At 52.2% G+C, this 21,681-nt stretch overlaps 1 protein-coding gene and 1 long non-coding RNA gene across 7 annotated transcripts in view; one reads left to right on the top strand and one right to left on the bottom strand.

Annotated features, from left to right (window-relative positions):
- CLSTN1 (calsyntenin 1) overlaps positions 1-7,436 on the bottom strand; it is a 56,901-nt gene extending 49,465 nt beyond the window's left edge. For 2 of the 4 annotated variants that reach the window (XM_081086800.1, XM_081086802.1), the window contains exon 1: positions 7,141-7,436. In XM_081086800.1, the coding sequence (XP_080942926.1) occupies positions 7,141-7,231 (91 nt within the window). In that variant the 5' untranslated portion in view covers positions 7,232-7,436. The remainder of the gene's footprint in view (positions 1-7,140) is intronic. The other 2 variants (XM_081086799.1, XM_081086801.1) reach the window with 2 other exon arrangements.
- Positions 7,437-7,571: 135 nt separating this feature from the next.
- LOC308516055 lies at positions 7,572-9,808 on the top strand. Of its 3 annotated transcripts, XR_013995692.1 has the most exons (4): positions 7,574-8,008; positions 8,124-8,452; positions 8,800-8,960; positions 9,522-9,808. It is a non-coding gene; the product is annotated as an uncharacterized lncRNA (long non-coding RNA). The 3 variants fall into 3 exon arrangements; XR_013995690.1 differs by lacking the exon at positions 8,800-8,960 and having other exon boundaries at positions 7,572-8,008; positions 8,101-8,452; XR_013995691.1 differs by lacking the exon at positions 8,800-8,960.
- Positions 9,809-21,681: the final 11,873 nt, after the last annotated feature.

Raw genomic sequence — 21,681 nt, 5'->3', positions numbered from 1 at the left:
TAGACTTTACACAGGTATTAAACAAAGATGACATTCATTTTTACTGAGTTTTAAAAATTCACTTTGATTCTAAAGACATATTTCTAAGCGTTTTATACTGTGAAGATTGGGTAAGTAACAAGTAGCAAATTAAAAATAAAAATCACAGCAGCAGCCCTGGCTGGCTGGCTCCACTGGTTGGAGCATTGGGTGGGGGCGTGGACTGTGGACCACTAATGTGCTCGGCCTTTCTTAAACTGACAGGTGGCAACAACAAAGAGCCGCAGGACTGATAAGATTTAGTCCTAAGGAAAGCTGACTAAAGGCTCAAACAATGTTTTAAAGAAAAGGGTTGCTTTGTGTGTGAGCAAGTACCCAAGCTGAGAGATCAACTGTCAGGTAGGTCTGTCTGACAGGGAAGGCTGCTTACGTGTAGAGGATAGAGCTTTCAAAACTCCCTTCAACTCAAAGTCTAAGGTCCTGGAAGGAATGATATGGAAGATAACAGCAAAGGAAAAAGCTGGTTGCACGAAATGCCAGTTTGTCCCTAGACCAGGAAAATAATCAGCGACTTAACCCTCTAATAAGAAAACTCTCGCCCTGGCTGGTGTGGCTCGGTTGGCTGGTGTCATCCGGTGCACCAAAAGGTCGCAGGTTCAATTCCTGGTCAGGGTACGTGAGGGAGGCAACTGATCGATGTTTCTCTCTCCCCCTCCCTTCCTCTTAGAGAAAAAAATGAATAAAAAACTCTCTGAGAACTGTGAAATATGTACCTGGCTAGAAAGACTCTCCTAGAGTAATTATGAGTTCAAATGTTGAATGTAGGACGGTGCAGCCATTGTGGAAAACAGTCTGGAAGCTCCTCCAAATGTTAAACATAGAGTTATCATAAGACCCAGCAATTCCCCTCCTAGGTATATACCCGAGAGAACTGAAAATACATATCCACACAAGAACCTGTACACGAACGTCCACAGCAACATTGCTCACAAAAGCCACAGAGTGGAAAACAACTCAAACGTTCGTCAGCTGATGAATGGAAAAATGAATGTTGTATATCCAACTGACGGAACCTTGCCTTAGTCTGTTTGGGCTGCTGTAACAAAATAACACAGACTACATGGCTTATAAACAACAGAAATTTATTTCTCACGCTCTGGAGGCTGGGCCCAAGACCAAGGTGCAGGAATGTGGTGTCTGGTGAGAGCTCACTTTCTGGTTCTTTGGACAGCCATCTTCTCTCTGTGTCTTCACTTGGTGGAAAGGGCAAGGGGTCTTTTATAAGGCCACTAATCCCATCCGGGAGGGCTCCACCCTCATGACCTAATCATCTCCCCAAAGCCCCACCTCCAAGTACTAAGACTTGAGGGAGGGGGATTCAGTCTCAACATAGAAGTTTTGGAGGGACACAAACCTATACAAATATTATTCAGTCATAAAAATAAATGAAGTTCTGACTCAGGCTGTAACATGGATGAATCTTAAAAACGTCATGCCAAGTGAAAGAAGCCAGTCACAGAAGGCTGTGTATTGTATGATTCTAGTGTTATGACATGTCCGGACTAGGCAAGTCCAGATTAGCACTTGCCAGGAGATGGGGAAAGGGGAATTCAGAGTGACAGTTAAGGGCTATGGGGTTTCTTTTTGGGGTGATGAAAACATTCTGAAGTTAGACAGTGGTGATGATTGCACACTGAACTGTATATTTTTAAAAGGGTGAATTTTATGGTATGTGAATTATGTTTCAATAAAGCTGTTTAAATTTTTATTTTAAAGAGTAGATATAGGAAAAGAAAAACATCTTTTGTCCTAAACAATGTGTTTAAGAAATTATAGATCAAGGTAGATTGAAAAATAGCAGACGCTAGAGGTTCTTGTCACAAGAGAATAAAACTGGTCCAAAACAGATGACTGTAAAATAATATTCATGCCTGACCAAAGGTTAAAACAACATGATTCTTCCTGTACCATGCTGCGCACCACCTATTTCTTACTGGGGCTTTGGAATGGAAGGAACGGTAGCTGTGAGAGTGTTTTGTGGGTTTTTAAGATGTTCTAAATTCAGTTACTTTGAAATTACTGAATCTTCACCTAGAAATTTTTATTATTTTGTTAATCCTTACCTGGGGACATTTTTTCCATTGATTTCTTTTATTTATTTTCTTTTTTTCTTTTTTTTAGAGAGAGAATAAAAGGAAGGAAGGGATGGAGGGGGAGAGAGAAACATCCATGTGAGAGAGACACATCGATTGGTTGCCTCCTGCACCAGGCCAGGTCGACAGGGGATCGATCGAACTTGCAACCCTTCGGTGCTGGGCTAATGCTCTAACCACTTAGCACACCGGCCAGGACTCTTTTGACTAGAACTTTAAAAATAAAAAAACCTCAGTCCCCAGTGGGAGGTGTGCAGGAGGCAGTCGATCAGTGATTCTCTCTCATCATCGATGTTTCTATCTCTCTCTCCCTTTCCCTTCCTCTCTGAAATCAATAAAAATATATTAAAAAAATAAAAAAAATAAAAAATAAAAATAAAAAAACCTTAGCAACTGATTTAGTGAAAAAATTTAACTAATAATATCACCCTACAGCTAAATGAGAAAATGAACAAAAATATTCCAAAAACATTAGAAAGGACCTATTAAATCAGGAACAAGTTAACACCACACTCCAATTTCTAGGTGCTGGGGGCTCTATGGAAAAATTACGCACTGTTTGTCAGCCTGACACATGGGCAGGGAACTGTCATAGTTTGAGGGTTCTGGCCTGCACAGTCTCTACTGCTGTCAAAATGTCACTTTTAAGGGTTGTTTTTTGAACAATGCAAGAATACAACATTGAACAAGAAAAAAAGAATGCAACATTGCAGCCCTAGCTGATTTGGCTCATTGGACAGAACCTCGGCCAGTGAACTGAAGGGCCTTGGGTTCAATTCTGGACAAGGGCATGTACCCCGGTTGCAGGCTCAATTCCCAGCCCAGGTTAGGGCACCTGCAGGAGGCAACCCATTTTTTTAAAAAATATATTTTGATTTTTTACAGAGAGGAAGGGAGAGAGATAGAGAGTTAGAAACATCGATCAGCTGCCTCCTGCACACTCCCTACTGGAGATGTGCCCGAAACCAAGGTACATGCCCTTGACGGGAATCGAACCCCGGACCTTTCAGTCCGTAGGCCGACGCTCTATCCACTGAGCCAAACCGGTTACGGCAGGAGGCAACCCATTGATGTCTCTCTCACATCAGCTTTTCTCTCTCGGCCTCTCCCCCTCCCTTTCACTCTCTCTAAAAAAATGAATGGAAAATATCCCCGGGGGAGGATTAACAACAACAAAAAGAACACCGATTGCATAAAATCATTCCCACCACTTCTGAATCCATATCCCTGAAGCTCTGTATCTTATAACAAATCAATATCCTGAATTTCATTTATAAAAAGACACAACATTTCTTCAATTACCTCTGCTCTGACCAAACGAAGACCACAGAAAAAGCAAGGTCAATATAAAAGCATAATGATCTAAAACCTCAATTAACCAGAACATGGGAGCTGCACTCTGGGTGCCTCCAGGGTAACCAGATCCCCTACTTTGTTTTTAACGCTCATCAATAAAACCCACCTAAAAATTACATTTCCTGCCTTAAAAAGCAATAATAAAAATAATCCAATCCTTTTTCGTGTCCTAAAATTTTAACATCCCTCAGGTTCCTCATTTTAAACATGAAAAGTTGGTTTAATAAACCTAACCAAGTCCTGAAAGTACTGTCATGGAATTATAGGATTTTCTAATTTCAATGTAAAATAATGTTATCATATTTCATTAATATTTCACGTATTGGTCATATTCCTATCTAAAACTGAAGTGTTGTTTTAGCTCAAAAATCAAATAGTACTGACACTGAAAATGTATGATATAAGCTCCTAAAACTTCCCTTTGAAAATGAGTTTCTATGAAACTTCTTGGGTTTATGCTTCTCCTCCTTAAAGTAGTATGTAGCCAAGGGTAGACTCTAGTTAACAAGATTCCAGTTAATCAGTGACAGCTCTTAAATTGGAACACATTCAGAATTATTATTAACATCTAATTATTTTTTCAGCATTATAGGTTCCCTATGTGAATAAATGATATTTAGCAATAAAAATGCTAGGTTAAGCATAATATTGAAGTCTATATTCAAATGACTTTTTCCTCAAAGCTCCTTCTAAAGAACAAGGTAACAAATTAAGGAACCATTTTCTAAAAAGGCTGAGAATTACAGCATGTGGTTTTTTAAAAAATGGATTCAAAGTGGTAGCCACACAGCTCCCCCCTTCTAAAGCTGCTACAGATTTTTTTGATCTAATATCCCCAACACTACAATCAACAGAAGGGTCCTTGAAAAATGATCTACTGATGAATTCTGATATCCACGTTGCAGAATTTCAGTTGTTTTATACTCTATGTCTGGAATGCTTTTTTCAGTATTTAACACTCATCTGTCAGGTAAAAATAACATCCATAAGCAAACAAACCAGACCACCCTCCCTCCCACCGTGGGGCATATGTTCTAATGAGGCAGACGATAAACACAGTAAATTAAGTGACAAAGGGCATCAGAATAAGTGCTGTGAAGAAAAGGGAGGGCTCAGGGGTTTAGGGAGAGAGATAACATTTCAAATAGTAAGAAGAAACCTCACTGAGAATTCTGTGTACAAACAGGAACATAACAGTCAATGTTATTTATTTGGCTTTGAAATGCATTACATGCTTGCATTTGGAGTTTTTTAAATATTCATAGAAGCTTTCTATTTTCTCTATTTCCTCAAAATTGACTCACTGGAGAGAAGGAAGGCAGCCTACGATATGCCACAGATATTTCTAATATTTTGGTTTACTTGATGTTTTTTTGAGAACTATAGCTACAACTAAAGTGAAATTTAGGGTTCTCCATAAAACTAATAGTCAAAATGCAATTTAGATTACAAAACCTAACATCCTCTCCAGCAATTTCTGGGATCTTTATCCCATTAATATTTATTAGAGGTAGCCCATGTATGAACAACAGCAGTCTCTAATGTCAGACTATCTTGCAGCAGTAAAACATTCAGATATTACTTGAAATGATTATCTTTCAAAGTAAACCCACAGAACATGTCTCCCCGAATTGCATATTTACATAGAAAATATATTTGTAACATTTTTAAATGAAATCGTTTTATCAGCATTTCATGCAATATTCTGGAGACATTTTCTAACTTGCAAGCTGGAAAAAATAACAAACAGAGCAGAATAACTGATGTTTAAATATTTTAACTTCGAAGACTAAGAATTCTTAAGTATTACAAATGCACCAAGAAAAGCTTAGACATAGTTAAGCAAGTTACAAAGGTCTGAAGTCATCTTTCACAAAAGACTTGTTAGTGCTTCAAATGAAGATATCTGATACTGAAATTTACACTGTTTAAGTATCTCAATATCACCAAAGAACTAATTTAACTAGCCCATTTGCAGATTCAATAATGAATAGCAAATGTAGGAGAAAAGACAAAAAAGAAAATATGGGTTTTAACGGGAAATGCCATCACTGACTAAACTAAATGCACTTGAACTATTCCCCAAATACCCAACCCAAACACATATTTTAAAAATGTGTTTGTCCTGGCGAAACCGGTTTGGCTCAGTGGATAGAGCGTCGGCCTGTGGACTGAAAGGTCCCAGGTTCCATTCCGTCAGGGGCATGTACCTTCGTTGCGGACACATCCCCAGTGGGAGGTGTGCAGGAGGCAGCTGATCGATGTTTCTAACTCTCTCTCTCCCTTCCTCTCTGTAAAAAAAATTAATAAAAAATATATTTTAAAAAAATGTGTTTGTCCCAAGAGAAGCAAAACTTTGACATTTTTGCTTGGATATATTCGACTTTCAGACCTCCGTCCCAAATCTGGCAAGAACATTTCAAACTTAGCCTGATGTAACTTTTAAAGATCAAATTGTGAGCAATTTGATACTAAAATCTGAAGTTGATAGTCAATAGAATGTCACAAATGAAATGAAAGAAGCAAAGTTTATCATCCTCCACGTGAAAAAAAGAATGTGGAACAAAAGATGCCTCTGCCTCTTCTGCCCTTTGGATGGTGAACACCATAGTTCTCTCCGTATTCGTACCAAGGAAGAGAAAATGATCATTTTTTCAAAGCTTGCTACATTGAAATACGACCATTTCTCCTAGACTTGCATCAACCTTCTCCCCCACGCCCCAAATATTTTTATTTAAAAAAAAATCAGAAGAATAGATCCAAGTACCCTATAAACTACACCTAGGTTACTTGGTTCCAAGGCGAAGGAAAATGGTTACGATTCCAAGACTCACTCGGAAGCCTGGATCTGCAATGCGTAAGCTTTTCGCTGGCAAGATCAGTCAGTATCAGAAAGCATGTAAGGTTGACAAGGTTAAGTGGATGAAGATTGAAACAACAAAATAATCAGCTAAGAAATTTTTTTTTTTTTTTTTTTGCCAAGTAACCATAAAGTAATCTCGATCCTAAAGGAATCAGAGGGCTTTCTTGTTCTGTTGGGCCAAGAAGCCCTTGCACGATCTAAAGTGCCACCGAGGCGTCGGGGATGGAGAAGGACCCACTGAGCCAAACCTCAGCACGATCTCACCTTTGGGTGGAAGGTGCGAGGGGAGCAAGGGCTCTTAGCTTCTGCTCGTTCGCTGCAAGGACCCTGGGAGGGGGAGGAGGAGGAGGAAAGGGGCGAAGGTGCGTGTCCGCGGTGCAGCCTCGGGACCCTGGGCAGGGATGCGGAGGAGTGGGCGCTTATGTAAGCACACGCCACCCCGTGCGTGCGCCCGGCCCGATGCGCATCGGAGACACAACACACGTACCGGCATCTCCCCGGGGGCGCAGCCCAGCCAGCGGGCGCTGCCGGGCACGGTGGACCGACCCTCCGACCGGGCGGCACGTCCCTCACACCGCGCCGCCACCCCCCGGGGCTGCGATGGGGGCGGCCGGGACCCAGGTGCCCCGCCCAGGACGGAGCTCGATTTCTCCGGGGCGCCCGCAGCGCGCGCCCCCAGCCTCCCGCGCCCCGACCCCCGCATTCCCAGCCGGCTCCCGGCGCTGGCCCCGCGCCTGACTCCGACCCCGCGCGCCGCGCCGCCCCGCCCCGCTCCGCTCCGCCGCTTACCTCGCGCGGCCCAGACGCCGCAGTCGCACAGCAGCGCGGCCAGCAGCAGCCAGGCGGCCGGGGCCGGCGCGGGCGCGGGGCGGCGCAGCATCGCTCGGGCGCCCGGCCCTCGGCGGGAGCGCAGGGAGGCGCTCGGGGCGCAGAGCGGGTCTCAGGCGGCGCGGAGCCGTGCAGCCGCGGCGGGAACCGGGGGCCGCCGCCGGGACGCTGGGCCGCGCGCTCGGGCCGCGAGCGCCTCCCCTCCTCGGAGGCAGCGCTTCGCTGGAGGCAGCGGCTCCAACTAAGATGGCGGCGGCGCTCTCTCTCGGGTCCGACCTGGGTACCCGACTGGGGGCGGGGCCTGGCGAGGTGGGGCGGGGAGGTGGGCGGGGCTAAGCGGCTGAGGGGCGGGGCGGGACCCGAGCCCAGGCCAGGCGCGCGCGCAGAGGCCCGCAGAGCGCGCGGGGCGCGGGAGGGCGCGGAGGGGCGCGCACCCGTGGGACGCGGCCTGGGGAGGTTCCCGAGCGGATGGGAGGGCCCCGGGGGACTGTACCCCCGCCCCAGCCGCTGCCCAGAGCATCCGCTCTCCATCCCCACGCGCGTTCCCGGGCTCCGGAGCCGAGCGAGGGAACCCCGGGACCCGGGCTTCCCCTCCTGCCCGTCCGACCCCCACCCGCCCCCAAGGAGTGCAGACCCCACTGGAGGGTGCAGCCGGTGGCCCCTGACTGCCCACAGCTTGGCCGTTTCGGGAAAGTCGCGTCTCCTCCCAGGACCTCGGTGCCTTCTGCTAAGTAGAGGTGATGAGGGGGCGCTCGGGTCGTGAACGGTGGTGAAGGATGCGAGGTCAGCGCCGCGCTCTGTACACGGGCCGGCCGGGGCTGCGCTGCAGGTGCGGTGGCAGGGGGAGGGGGGGGGCGGCGGTGGCCTGTCCCAGGGAGTCGGTCCTGAATTTGTAACTCAAGATTCCTCCATTTGCTGAAGATGTCTGTTGGTGGCTTTTAAAGGTGGCTTGTGCGCGCGCCCCTTTTAGAAGATCTTGGTGTGATGCAGACGTATAAAACGCCCCTCGGGTGGATCCCTACAGGGGTCCTCTCCTTTCCCTCGACTCCCCCGCCCCATCACCCCCGCACACACTAGAGGAAAGAACTAGAACCATCATGGAGGGTTCCTGTGTCCAGGCACCACGAGACAACATGATTGGCGCCACTTTGCAGATGAGGAAACAGGCAGGTGATGACTTCCGCAGTTGGGACAACTGTAAAAAGAAATACCCTCCAGGACCGTCGGTGCCATTAGGGAGACACCAACAGCAAAAGTCCAATGGCAATAAAATGTGAGCGATTCCAGGCTGTGCTGGAAGAGCTGAAGGCGACCCCTGCCCGCGTGTGCGGAGAGGGTCTGGCTGGCGGCGGGCCCCTGGAGACCAGCTCCGGGCCGGGTGGAGGGGTGGGCCGCTTTGGAGACTGGGAGGGAATGAGTCATTCCATGTGTGGGGAGCAGAGGACTTATTTCGGGGAGCCGTGGGCGAGGCAGCTTGAGGCCAGATTGTGAGGCGCCTGAAGTGACAGGATGAGGGGTTTGGACTTACTCCTACAGGGACGACCTTGAACAGCAGTGAACAGAGGCCTGATGTGAGGGTTTCAAAGCAACTCGCCCTTCCCTGTCCCTTCTCCCTCAAAGGCAACCTCCACCGCAGCCTGGAGATCCCACCTCTGCTTCCCCGCCACCCCCTCCTCTGCGTCCAGGAGGACTGGGCTCCCCTGGGGTGGCCCCTGCTATCTCCAGGCCACCCCTCCATCCTTCCAGCCAGCTCTGCAGAGTCATCCTCTCCAGCCATTGCTGTGCATCCATCCCACCCTGGCTCCTATTGGGGGGGTCGAGGGCTGGGGGGGGGGGGCTGCCGCCACCGCATCAGATCCAGACAGCTCTTCCAGGCTTCCCACCTCTCAGCCCTAGGCCACACCCAATGGACCTCAGGGTCTGCTGTTGCCATTATCTTTTTGAAAAAATATATTTTTATTGATTTCAGAGGGGAAGGGAGAGGGAGAGAGAGATAGAAGCATCTATGATGAGAGAGAATCATTGACTTGCTGCCTCCTGCAGGCCCCCTACTGGGGATCAAGTCTGCAACCTGGGCATGTGCCCTTGACCAGAATCGAACCTGGGACCCTTCAGTCCACAGGCCGATGCTTTATCCATTGTGCCAAACCAGCTTCTGTTTGCCATTATCTGCCTTCAGTTCATTCCTTCCCAGGACCCTTCTTCCCCTCTGCCCTGAGCCTCAGGTCCTTACAGTGCATCTCTGGGCTGCCTCCTCCAGGAAGTCCTCCTGGTGCTCTCTTAACCAGCCACGGCTTGATAATCTGCTACTTTGTGTCCTTTTCTCCTCCCCATTAATCTAGTGGGAAGGACCCAGATGATACAGTCAGACTGCCCTGGATGGAAATTCTGACTCCTGCTCCTACAAAGGACCTTGGACAACTTATGGAACTGAGACTCTTTCCTCACCTGTTTCCTCGAGTCATGAGACTTAAATGACACAATGCAACTGAAGTGCCTCACAGAGCCTCGTATACAGTAGGTCTAAACATATGGCAGTTTCTTTTTCCCTCAGGAGCCTTCTGAGCTCCTAGTGTACTGCTGAACACACAGTAAGAGCACAATAAACATCCAGTGATGAACTAAATGAGTTGCTGTGTTTATTATTATTATTATTATTATTATTATTATTACAGAGATCCCACATGGGACCTTGAAGATTCACACAACAAAATCAGAAAGGTATCATCTCAGAACTGCGTTTTGAGTCAATAGGCTGATGCCAAGGGGGAGAGTGTAATGTATTCAATTCTATTAGAAACGCAAACAGATGCTCTCTGTTGTCTGGAATCCTGATCCCTTTATCTTCTCACCCTCACTGTCCCTTAAAGAAACAAAGAGATCGATCCAAAAGGTCCCGCAGCAGGTGGGCAGAGCTCAGGGCAACCTGCACACGCTGAGATGTGCCCTCAAGGGGGTTAGTCCAGCTGACAGGCTCAGCCTGAATGTCTTGGAAGACAGAGAACAGTGAACTCCCTTTCCGCTCCGCCTGACAATAGCCTCGCCATGTTGGCCCTTTTCAAAGGTCTCCACGTGATGGACTAGTTCATCCTCAAAGTGACCCTGCGATGGAGATCGATGCAGACTTGTGCTGTGATTAGTAGAGGGGCCGCGCCAGGGGCCCTGGGGCAGCAGGAAGAGAGGCACCACCCAGCCCTGTCCTTAGCGGGTACTTAGATGGGAGGATAAGGGGGTGACTTTGTCAGCCAGGCAAGGAAGACTTGAACTTCTGAAGGAGCAATAGGTAGAGAGGACACAATATCCAGGTGCTGCATTACATATATATATATAATTTCTTTTTAATTGATTTCAGAGAGGGAGAGATAGGAATAGCAATGATGAGAAAGTCATTGCTGCATGCCTCACACAGGGGATTGAGCCCGCAACCCGGGCATGTGCCCAGACCGGAAAATGAACCGTGACCTCCTGGTTCATAAGTCAATGCTCAACCACTGAGCCAGGTAGGATGCTGCATTTTTTTAAAAATGACTCTTGTGAATCACAACAGCCTCTGTACTAAGCTCCTATCATTTATGTCCAGCAACACTCTCCAGAAGGGACTTGTATTGTTCCAGGTTAGAAAAATGAACATTTGTTCAAGAGCCCACTGCTAGAAAGGACGCCTGGGGTTCAGTTTCATGTCTGTCTGAACCCCGAGACGGTGCCCTAGCCCCCGCTCTCCTGACAGCGTGCCTGGGAGCAAGCCCCCTTCAGGGGTGCCGGAGAGCAGGTTGTTAGAAATATGATGAGAGCCCCTGATGACAGACTCCTCAAGGTACTAAAACCACAGCCCCCGCACCACCACCAGGCTCCCCTGCGGCCTCTGCTCGGCCAGGCCCCGTCTCAGCCAGGCCAGGCCGGTCCCGGCCACTCCATCGCTGTAGGAGGGATAATGAGACACGGAAGGATGTGACTTAGGGCAGACACTCTGGTTGGACAGACCTGGGTTCAAATGCATCTCTGTCCACTTCCTTCCCTTTTGCACAATTTTCATCTAATTGTCTTGAATGGTTATGTTAAATCTTCGCAAAGTTCCAGAGTCAAACCCTGGAAGCAAGGTGCTCAGAGAAGTCTAGTCCCATTTCTAGATCTCTCCTTCACGTATAGATGACTGTGTTGCCTGTTTTGCACTTATCCTTCCATTCAAAAATACAAGCAAAGCCTGGCTGGTGTAGCTCAGTGGTTGAGCGTCAGCCTATGAACCAGCAGGTTATGGTTTGGTTCCCAATCAGGGCACATGCTGGGATTGCGTGCACACACACACACACACACACACACAGGCCAATGCGGTCCCTCTGGGGACACACGAGCCAAACTCTGTCTGCCCTGTCTGCCACAACATGTGATGGGAAGGACTGGACTGGGTTTCAGTGAGGAGGAAAGGCGGGGGCAGAAACGACCCAGCCCCCCCACCCCCACCCCCCAGCCCCAGGAGGAAACCCGGCCACGGCTCCTGCACAGTGAAAACAGCAGCACATCAGGTTCCCTCCCAGCTCTATCCCATTCCCCGGAGCTGGGAGGAGCTTGTAGGGTCCAGCGGTTTAACAAACAGGAGGAATGTTTTACTCACATGGTCTTGCTTCAGACAAAGCCTGGTTCCAGTGATTAGCAGGGAAGACCAGGCAGCCTAATTGCTCTGAGCCTCAGTTTCCTCGTCTGTAAAATGGGCACAATAATAGTAATACCTCATTTAGCCTATTGTGGGGAGCAAATGAGAGGATGCATATGAGGGGCTTAGCTCAGTGGGTGACACCTAGAAGGTACTGGGTTAGTGGTAACTGCTCTCTGTTAGTGGAGACGGTAATGAGGGTGATGGTTATTGTACGCCAATGGATTTCAAGAAGGTGAAGGAGATGATGATGGTGATAATAGCACTGTCACGCAGCTCTTTCTAGTTCTCATTTGTCGAGCACAGTTCCCTTTCTCAAGAGCGTCTGTGTGCATGGGGAACGCACAGCAATGTCCCTGGTAGGAGTTTATTTTATTTTTTTTTAATTTAAAAAAATATTTTTATTGATTTCAGAGAGGGAGAGAGAGAAACATCAATGATGAGAGAGAACCATTGATCAGCTGCCTCCTGCACCCCCCCCCTCCCCCACTGAGGATCGAACCTGCAACCCGGGCATGTGCCCTTGACCAGAATCGAACCCAGGATCCTTCGGTCTGCAGGCCAACGCTCTATCCACTGAGCTAAACCGGCCAGGGCTCCCTGGTAAGGGTTCATTCATCTCTGTCTAACTGATGGGAAGCAAGGGTCCCCAGGGGGCCAGGGACTTGCCAGGACCCTCAGCCCTCAGAGGAGGCTCCTCTGGTCTTTTGCAATCTTGCCTCAGCCCTGCCGCTCCCCGGGCCAGCCAGCTCCGGCAGAAGTCAAGAGCCAAATTCCAGAACCTCTGGCCCTTTCAAGCCTCCAGCTCACCTAGTTGCCTGGGTACCTCTTTCCTCTCCTTCCTCACCTGGGTAGCGGGATTAATGACACACACACACACACACCCCGCCCGCCCCCAGAGATCAAGAAATAATGAGCACAACTCACGCAGCGAGGGCTTGCTGTGGGCTGGCCGTGCAGGAGGCGTTCTGCTTGTGCGTTACCCGATGCCACGCTAGCTGCAGTCACGTGCAAGGAGCACAGTGGTCATCCTGCTTTACAGAGGACGCTGGGCCGAGAGAGGTGAAGTCATCTGCCCAAGGTCACACAGCTAAGTGGCAGAGTCAGGATTCAGACCCAGACCTGTCTGACCCCAAAGCTGTCACCCAGGGCATCCCAGACTCCCGGGAGCTGCTCTGATGGGGAAAGTGGCCTCACAGCCAGGGAAAGTCAGAGGGGCCTCGAGACGGGAGACGTGCTCGGTTGACCTGCGTCCTGTCTGATGCCTCCTCTAGCTCCGGAAGCTCCTGGATGGGCGTGGCCAGGTGGGTGAGCCAAGACGCTGGGCTGGAACAGTGATGGGAAGGGGGTGCCTTAGCCAAGGACGCGGCCCTTCATCCATCCCAAAGGACGGGCCCCTGCACAGGCAGGCCTGTCCTGATCATCTCAGGCCAGCTGCCGCCTCACGCACTGCACACATGAACTTCTCACCTGCGTATGGCCTTTCCAGGTGTGAGGCCTTCTGGAGCCTTCTTGCATTTAACCCCGAGCCTGCCGCTGCCTAGCTCTGTGGTCTTCCTCTCTCTGTTTCATCATCTATAAAAGGGGATCCCAGTGGCACGTGCCTCACGGGGATGCTGTGTGGGTTACACGTGACGCTACCGTGAGCGCTCAGTGCATGGCGGCTATCCTTCCAGCTGGGTCCTCTCGGCCAGCCCCCAGCCCGGTGCGGACAGGCAGGAACGGCTAGTCCTCCTCTCTCTCCTGCTCAGATCCTGCTGGTGCTTTAAGGGGCCCATGTCTGACTAGGGGGGCTTACCCGGGGAGGCGCTTCTGCTCCGGCCTGTGTGCATTCCCCAGGGGCAGCAGGCAGGGGGTGGCCCTGCCTCCTCTCCGCTCCCCCCTCACGCACCCTCCTTGGAGTTGCAGCGCTGGGCTCCCATCATCTGAGGGCATTGAGTTAGGGGTGCGAATGAGGAGGCTGCTTGTCCCCAGCCGGCCTCATAGAGGCCCTGAGAATTCCCATGAGCCTGAGCGGCTGGCTCAGCAGGAGCCAGACAGCCCAGCGGCCTGGGAAAGGCAGGGAGCAAATAGCTGGAAAGCGCTGGAGCGAGAGGGCCTCTCCTGCCCTCCGCCGAAGCCCTGGGCAGCAGGGGCCGGGGACCTAGTGGTCTGCAGGGGAGGGGAGGGCCCAGCTGAAGAGTCTGTGACTCCCACTCCCGCCCTGACCCCTGGCTGCAGAGGCCCAGGGGGAGGAGCTCCAGACGCACGCTGGGGGCAGGGGAGGCTCTGCCTGGCACAAGCTGGGCAGGGGATGCTGCCTGTTCAGACGAAAGCTCATGCCAGCCACCTCCAGGCCTGGGAGCATGCTCTCCAGCTGAAGGAGGCAAGCACGGGTGGGGACGACTTCAATCTGTCCCCAGGACCAGAAACACGGGCTCCAGGCCTTGTGCTGAGAGAGCAGAGGTAGTGGGGGCGAGAGCATTTGTTATCTGCCCCTCTGGGGGAGTCTACCACCTGCCCCTGGACTTGGTCACCACCCCAGGAATGGAGGAAGAGGTTGTAGCCCTGAGCCTCACGTCTCCAAACCTGCCCCAGGGCCCCAAATAGTCGCCACCACATGTGAGACACTCCACAGAGAACAAAGCCCCTGTCCCCTCCGTCCCTCTGGGTGGGGCGTCCGCCAGGCCTGGTCAGGTCAACACCCTTCATCTCGCCCATTGCTCCTAAGGTCAGGCCGAGGTGCCTGGCTCTGGACAGGATCCAATCAGGCTGCCCCGCCAGACACCCCCTCCTCCAGTTTCCCCCATAGCTCCCCTCGGAGCAGGATGAAGGGAAAACAGATGTTAATTTGCTGTCTGTGCTAATTTGCAAAGGAGCATAAACAGTGGGGCTCCCTGGCACAGCTCTGCTGAGGGGGTAGTTTAAGCCCAATCGTGTGGGCTCAGTGCATTTATTCGTCGTTCCCGTGGCATGTTAATTGCAGATCTGCTACTGTGGCAATTAACACGATTACCGCCCCTCTCTTCCGGCAGGATGCAGTCCACATGCTTTCAGCCAAGGAGGTGGGCCGGCGAGACGGCGGGAGATGCCCACTGGGAGAATGCCCACTGTTGTGGGTTGGCTGTGTCTCCCCACAATTCAGATGTTGAAGTCCTAGCCCCCAGGACCTCAGAATGGGACTTTATTTGGAGACGAGGTCTCTACAGAAGTAATCAAGTTAAGACAAGGTTATTTGGGTGGCCTCAATCCAGTAAGACTAGTGTCCTTGTAAAAAGAGGAAATTTGGCCCTAACCGGTTTGGCTCAGTGGATAGAGCATTGGCCTGTGGACTGAAGGGTCCCGGGTTCGATTCAGGTCAAGGGCACATAGCTTGGCTGCAGGCTGGATCCCTCGCCCGGGGGGGAGGGGGTGTAGGAGGCAATCAATCAATGTCTCTCTCTCATATTTATGTTTCTCTCTCTGTCTCTCCCGCTCCCCTCCACTTTCCCTAAAAAAAATCAATGGAAAAATATCCTCGGGTGAGGATTAACAACAACAAAAAAAAAAAAAAAGAAAAGAGGAAATTTGGCCACCTAGAGAGAAGATGCCAAGAAGAGACATGGAGAACATGGCCAGCTCCTCCGGAGAAGAGGCCTGGAGCAGCTTTCCCCTGTGTTTTTATTGAGTTCAGAGAGGAAGGGAGAGGGAGAGAGAGAGAAACATCAATGGTGAGAGAGAATCATTGGCCAGCTGTGCTCCCTGTCATCCTCAGAAGGAACAATCCCACCCACACCTTGATTTTGGACTTTTAGCCTCCAGAATGTGAGGCAATAAATTCCTGGTGTTTAAGTCGCCGATAGCATTTTGTTAAGGTGGCCCAAGCAAACTCGGAGCCACGCCTGCGTCCCGGCAGAGTACCGTGGGTGGGACAAGGAGGGGAGTGGGGAGGGGGCGTCAGCGTTGCTGTCTGTTCAGAAGTCTCCAGAGGGATCAGCAGCAACAGCCAGGACCTCCCTCCCGCCAGGCCTCTTCCCCGGGGCTTGCCATCCATGTCACCTCTGTCCCCCTGGCTACTGGGCCTTTATCCCCCTTGGCACCGCGGCTGGAGTCCTCCTTCTCTCTGAGTCACCCGCTCAGCCAATCCTGGATGCGTCATTTCCTTTCCCTTTGTCACCCCCTAATCTTTTTAAATATATATTTTTATTGATTTCAGAGAGGAAGGGAGAGGGAGAGATAAGAAACATCAGTGACGAGAGAGAATCATCGATCGGCTGCCTCCTGCATGCTTCACACTGGGGATCGAGCCTGCAGCCTGGGCATGTGCCCTGACTGGGAATGGAACCGTGACCTCCTGATTTATAGGTCGACGCTCAACCACGGAGCCACGCCGGCTGGCTCACCCCCTCATTTTGATGATAGAGGGTTGCCTACCTTATAAGGTAAAGAAGGTACTTGTTATTTTCCAGGTTAAGCCAGTTACAACGGTCAGGTATCTGCACAGTGCTCTACAGCTTACAAGATACTTATCAAAGACCTGTTCTCATTCCACACTTACAACAACTCTGTGGGGGTTGGTAGTATCACCCATTTCACAGATGGGGAAACTGAGGCTTGGAGAAGTCACACAAGAGCAGCAGGGCTCAGACTTGAGCTCTGATTTTCTATATTGTGCCCTTTCTCCACAGCAGCAGGTCTCACGGATGTTCCCCAGAATTCTTAAAAAACTTAAGAGTTCTATGGTCAAATAAATAAGGGAAAAGCTAAATGAAATGGATGTCTTTATTGCAGGACTTCTCAGAACCTTTAATATACTGTGACACCAAAAGAATGCATATAACATGCAACATTTTCCAGACTTTGTTTACTTTTGTGGGCCACCTGCCGTTCCAGGAAGGGCTGCATGCCACCACAGTGCCACTCAAGGATGGCAATGCCAGGTCTCCGTGGGGAAGAAGAACATTCTGATGTTCATGCCAATGGGCAGGCCGCCTTCCTGCCCTTGTTCTTCCCTCCCCCATGGCAGGCTGGCTGAGCACCCAGGGTTGGTGTCACTGTGGGATTGCTCTCTTCTGGGGTTCAGCCAGCATCAGAGCCTGGTGGTGACAGCTTGTGTCTGATCACACTTCAGGCACCACCACTTCCACTGGTGGCTCTGGTGGCGATCACACTCTCAATAGCCTGTCCCACCCTGGCCAAAGGAAAGGGATAGGACTAAATCCCCAGCCACCGCGATTGGTCCAGCAGGTGGCACATTACCCAACTACAGCCAATCAGAGGCTGCCCTGGGATTGTTTGAGGCACTGAGAGAAAGAACTTTCCTTCCCCTGAAGTTGCCAGGAGCCATGTTCTGCTGTCACAGGAGGAGGTCAGTCTAAAAGGAAATGAAGAGACCAAAAGGCAAAGCCAAGCAGGAACAAGCAGAGATGGACCTAGAGGGCGAGAATGTTCTAGAAGCATCCAAGCTCCAGTTCCAGGCCCTGAGGCCCTGGTTCTGCAGCAATTGCCTTAATCTTATGATCTACCTCAGAGCCTCCCCAGTGACACAATCCAGTTGGAATTGGGTTTCTGTTGCCTGCAAACCAAAAAGTTCCAGCCGGTACGAGTCCCTGAGCCCCTTCGTAGCCCAGAATGGATTCACCAGCCAAGACAGACCTAACAAAACTGTGGATATGGGGTGCCACCCGGGGCCAGGACCCATCCCCACCAAAACGTGCCCGAGGCCTCGGCCAGAGAAACAGATGATGTCCTTTTCCCCTTGAGCCAGGTTTCCTGTTGTCAGCACACTTTTAGTTCAGAAATAGGGTCACTGTGGCTATAGGTCACTGAGGGCTCAGCGGAAGAGCCAACTCAAGGTCAAGGTTACTCATTCATTCAACAAACCTTTATTGAGAACCTACAATATGTCAGGTACTGGGACACAGCAGTGAAGAAGGGTGATGAGGTCCCTGATCCTCTGAGCTTACCTTCTAATGCAGTGGTTCTCAACCGTGGCTGCACATTAGAATCACCTGGGAATCTTTTTAAAATCCTGATTTCTGGGCCTCTTCCTCCAGAAATTCTGTTTCTTTGTTACTAATGTTGTGGCCCCACCCCATAACAAAGAAACAGAATTTCCGGAGGATGAGGCCCAGAAATCAGGATTTTAAAAAGATTCCCAGGTGATTCTAATGTGCAGCCACGGTTGAGAACCACTGTTCTAATGTGAGGCATAAGAGATAAATAAGGGAAGGCAGAAATTCCTAAATAAGGTTATTTCAGATAAAGAAATGAATCAGGAAAATAGGAAAGAGCATGTCAGAAAATGAAAGCAAAACAGGTGGTTGTCAGACTCGCTGAGGGAGTGCTGGGATCTGAATAGTGTGTCCCCCCCAAAGTTCATGTGCTGAAATCCCAGCCCCCCATATGATGGTATTCGGAGGAGGGGCCTTGGGGTGATTAGGTCATGAAGGTGGAGCCCTCACATGTGGGATTAGTGCTCTTCTGAGAGAGACCCCACAGAGCTCCCTAGGCCCCTCCACAGGCGAGAACACGGCAAGAAGAGGGCAGTCTGCAACCCGGAAAAGGGCCCTCCTGGAACCTGGCTGTGCCAGCACCCTGATTTTGGACTTCCAGCCTCCAGAACTATAAGAAATATAATAAAAGCCTAGGTGGCGTCACACCCTTGCGCAACGTCATCACAAGATGGCCGCCATGAGATGGCTGGCAGGGGAGGGCAGTTGGGGGGTGGTTGGGCCAGCAGGGGAGGGCAGTTGGGGGTGATCTGGTGGCAGGGGAGCAGTTAGGCATCAATCAGGCTGGCAGGGGAGTGGTTAGGAGCCAGCAGTTCTGGATTGTGAGAGGGATGTCCCAGATTGGAGAGGGTGCAGGCTGGGCTGTGGGATACCCCCCCCCCCCCATGCACGAATTTCGCACACCAGACCTCTAGTGAGAAATAAATTTATGTTGCTTATAAGCCACTAAGTCTGTGATATTTTGTTAGCGCAACCTGAATGGATTAAGACCGGGGGTGACATTTGAGCTGACATGGGGAAATTGAGCCGCGTGGAAGAGCAGTGCAGACAGAGGGAACAGCAAGCACAGAAGCCCTGAGGAGGGGGCAGGCGCAGCACGACTGAGGGACCAAAGGAGGCCAGGGCGCAGAGGCTTGGGGCTGCCCACGAGCGGGCGGGGAGATTTTATCCTGAGTGCAGAGGGCAGCCGCTGCCTTGCAGGGTCCCAGGTGGGGACTTGTGTTCTCTCAGGTCCCAGAAAAGCAAGTGGCTCCCAGACACAGCCTTGCAGGGAAGCCGTGGGCTGGGAGCCCACAGAGAATTCTCCGACACAGCAAGAGTCCAAACGCCAGGCGGCCACGGAGGCTCGAGTCGCTGATGCAGTCCAGTGGTCAGGAGAGACCAGGGGACGCTGCAGGACACCAGGCCCAGGCCCTCGGGCACAGGGCACACACGTCCTCACTCCTCACGGACGCCAGGGCTCCGCCAGCACCCAGTCGGATGGGCAGCGCCTCTGGAACATCACCCGGATCAGAAACCCTCCACCAGACAGGGCCATCGCTTCTGCCCGGGCTTCTCTGGCCGAAGCCAGTCAGGGCCACACTTACCGGGAAAGAGGGGGAGGAGGCCGCGAACTCCACCAGAAGGCCGAGCTGGGAGTAATCGGGAGCAGCACCAATGGCCACACCCCGTTTACAGGGAAACGGAGGCTCAGACACAGGGACTGGAGGTGCCCAGGTCAGCGGCAGAGTGGGCTGCGGGACCCTGGCGCTGGCCGAGGCGGGTGCTCCCTGCGATGCCCCCGCCCGCCCACACTGCCGGCTTCCCTTCTGCTGAGAGCTTAGTCTCCTAAGCTTCTGGGGCTTCCAGCACCAGCGGGAGCTCCTCCTCCCTGCACCTCAGAGGAGGGCAAGGTACCAGGATGCCCCCTCCTGCCCTCCCCTGAATAGATCACGGCCCACACGGGGGCAAGAGCAGGCCTGAGCGAGGGCTGGCAGCGGCTCCCCCAGCCCAGCGGGAGCCCGCAGGCGGGTGGGTAACTGCCTGAGTCCTGGGCTTGCTCCGACACGTCCCCCCAGAACGTTCTGTTTCCTTCTGCAGAAGCAGTTTCCAGCTTTCCTCTCCGTCTGACTGTGGGGAGGAGCCAGGGACCACGGCCCAGGTGGCCCACAGGCCTGTGCCACCACCTGCCCTGACCGCAGGTGAGCCAGGCCGTGGCAGGGAGAAGGGGGCCCCACAGGCAGGCGTAAGAGCTCTGTGGGACGGGACGGACGCTCTGTGGGACCCTTCTGGCCACTGCAGCTCCTCGCAGGCGGGCTGGGGCCGCCAGCTCATGGCCACCTAGTCCTGAAGGGCTTTCTCTTCCCCGCACAGCACGGCACTGTCCTTGCCTATTTCCAGGTGGGCGGCCTCAGCAGCCTCCGCCACCACAGGGCGTGTCTGTGTCCCTCTCGCCACTGCCTGCCCAGTGTGCGCACAGTAGGCCCTCATTCAGACTGGCTGAGTGCCTCGCAGGGGCCCAGTGCTGTGCCCAGGCTGGGTGAACTCTCTGGAAGTCTGCAGAGGTCCGAGGGCCAGCCCGATAGCTCAGGGCTCACCTCTGAAGCAGGCACAGGAGCTGGGGAGACCTGGGGGAGCACAGATGGGTGACCCATAGAAACCTTAAGGGTGGAGTCCAGGCTGCCCCTCCTGGGTATGGCCTCTCTGCGGCCTCGGCAGCTCCAGGTGGAGTGCGGGGTGATCTGCCAGAGAAAAGTCCACAGACTGCCTTTCCCTGGGATGCTGCACCACCCCCAAGACAAGTTCCCAAAGGGGCCAGTCAGCGGCAACAGGGGGTGGGTGGGCAGGGGCAGCCACCTCCCCCAGGCTGGGGGCTGGGGGCAGAGTGTTTCTGAGGGCACCCAGGGGCCCTGCACAGTAGGCCTGGCCAGGGCTGGCCCAAGGGGGTGGCATGATCTGTGGAGACAACGGAGGGGAGGTTGGCCCCCTCAGCCAGGCCCCCTCCCCACGCACAGCTCCGCCCTCTGCCTGGCCGCCTGGCTGGCTGCGGCTCCCAGGGCTCCCAGCCGCTGGTGTTTTTCTTCCACACAGGCCCCTGAGGATGTGCGCCCACAGCAAACAAAGGACTATTTTTACCGCCGGATTGTTTCCTGTCCGCGTCCTAGGTCCCCAGCCAAGGTACACCTCCGCCCTCCCTCCCTGCCCGCCCCACAGGCTCTGCTGCGCCAGGTGCCAGCAGCTCAGCCACCTGCTGTCCCTGGGGCTTGCCTTGGAGAGACCAGGGCGGCAGGTGAGGCTGGGGTGGGGCGCAGGGGCGCCAGAGCCCGGCCTGGGAGACCCTTTGCCCAGGTGGGCATCAGTCCCCTCCCAGCCACAGCCACAGCCCACCTACATCCCGGACTGTTGCCCTTGAAGCAAGGCTCCAGCCTAAGGGGAGGTCAAAGCTTGGGGGCAGCCCCGGGGTTAGCGTTGCTGGTGCACGGAGACAAAGAAATAGGAAACCAGACTTTGAGTCAGTTCTATTGTTTTGAAATCCTCTCCAGCCAGTACATCCTCCATTGCCTGGCCTCAGGCAGGCACGGAACTGGCAAAGCCTGTATTCGAACCCAGGTCTGGTAGCTCTGAGCCCAGGGCAGCCATCACACCAAGAGGCATTTAGGGGCTTTGTCCCAGATCTGCTGGACTTTGGGCAAGAAGGGAAGGGAGTAGGAGAAGGACCCTCAGGCCCTGGGGAGTGGGCGAAGGAGGGGCAGGGAGGGAGGAGGGGAGGGTGCTGGCACTCGGGGCTCAGGGCCCAGCAGCTCCCTGTCCTCCTGTTGCTGGCAGAGGCGGCTCCAGTGGGAAGGTGCCTCTGAGTGATGGTTTTTTTTAAACCACTTGATCATGATCAAGGATTTAATTTTA

Source organism: Myotis nattereri (genome assembly GCF_964212035.1).
Source record: "Myotis nattereri genome assembly, chromosome: 3".
Taxonomy (NCBI): domain Eukaryota; kingdom Metazoa; phylum Chordata; class Mammalia; order Chiroptera; family Vespertilionidae; genus Myotis; species Myotis nattereri.
The sequence above is the reverse complement of the archived record's forward strand: the minus strand, read 5'-3'. Positions and strand labels throughout refer to the sequence as shown.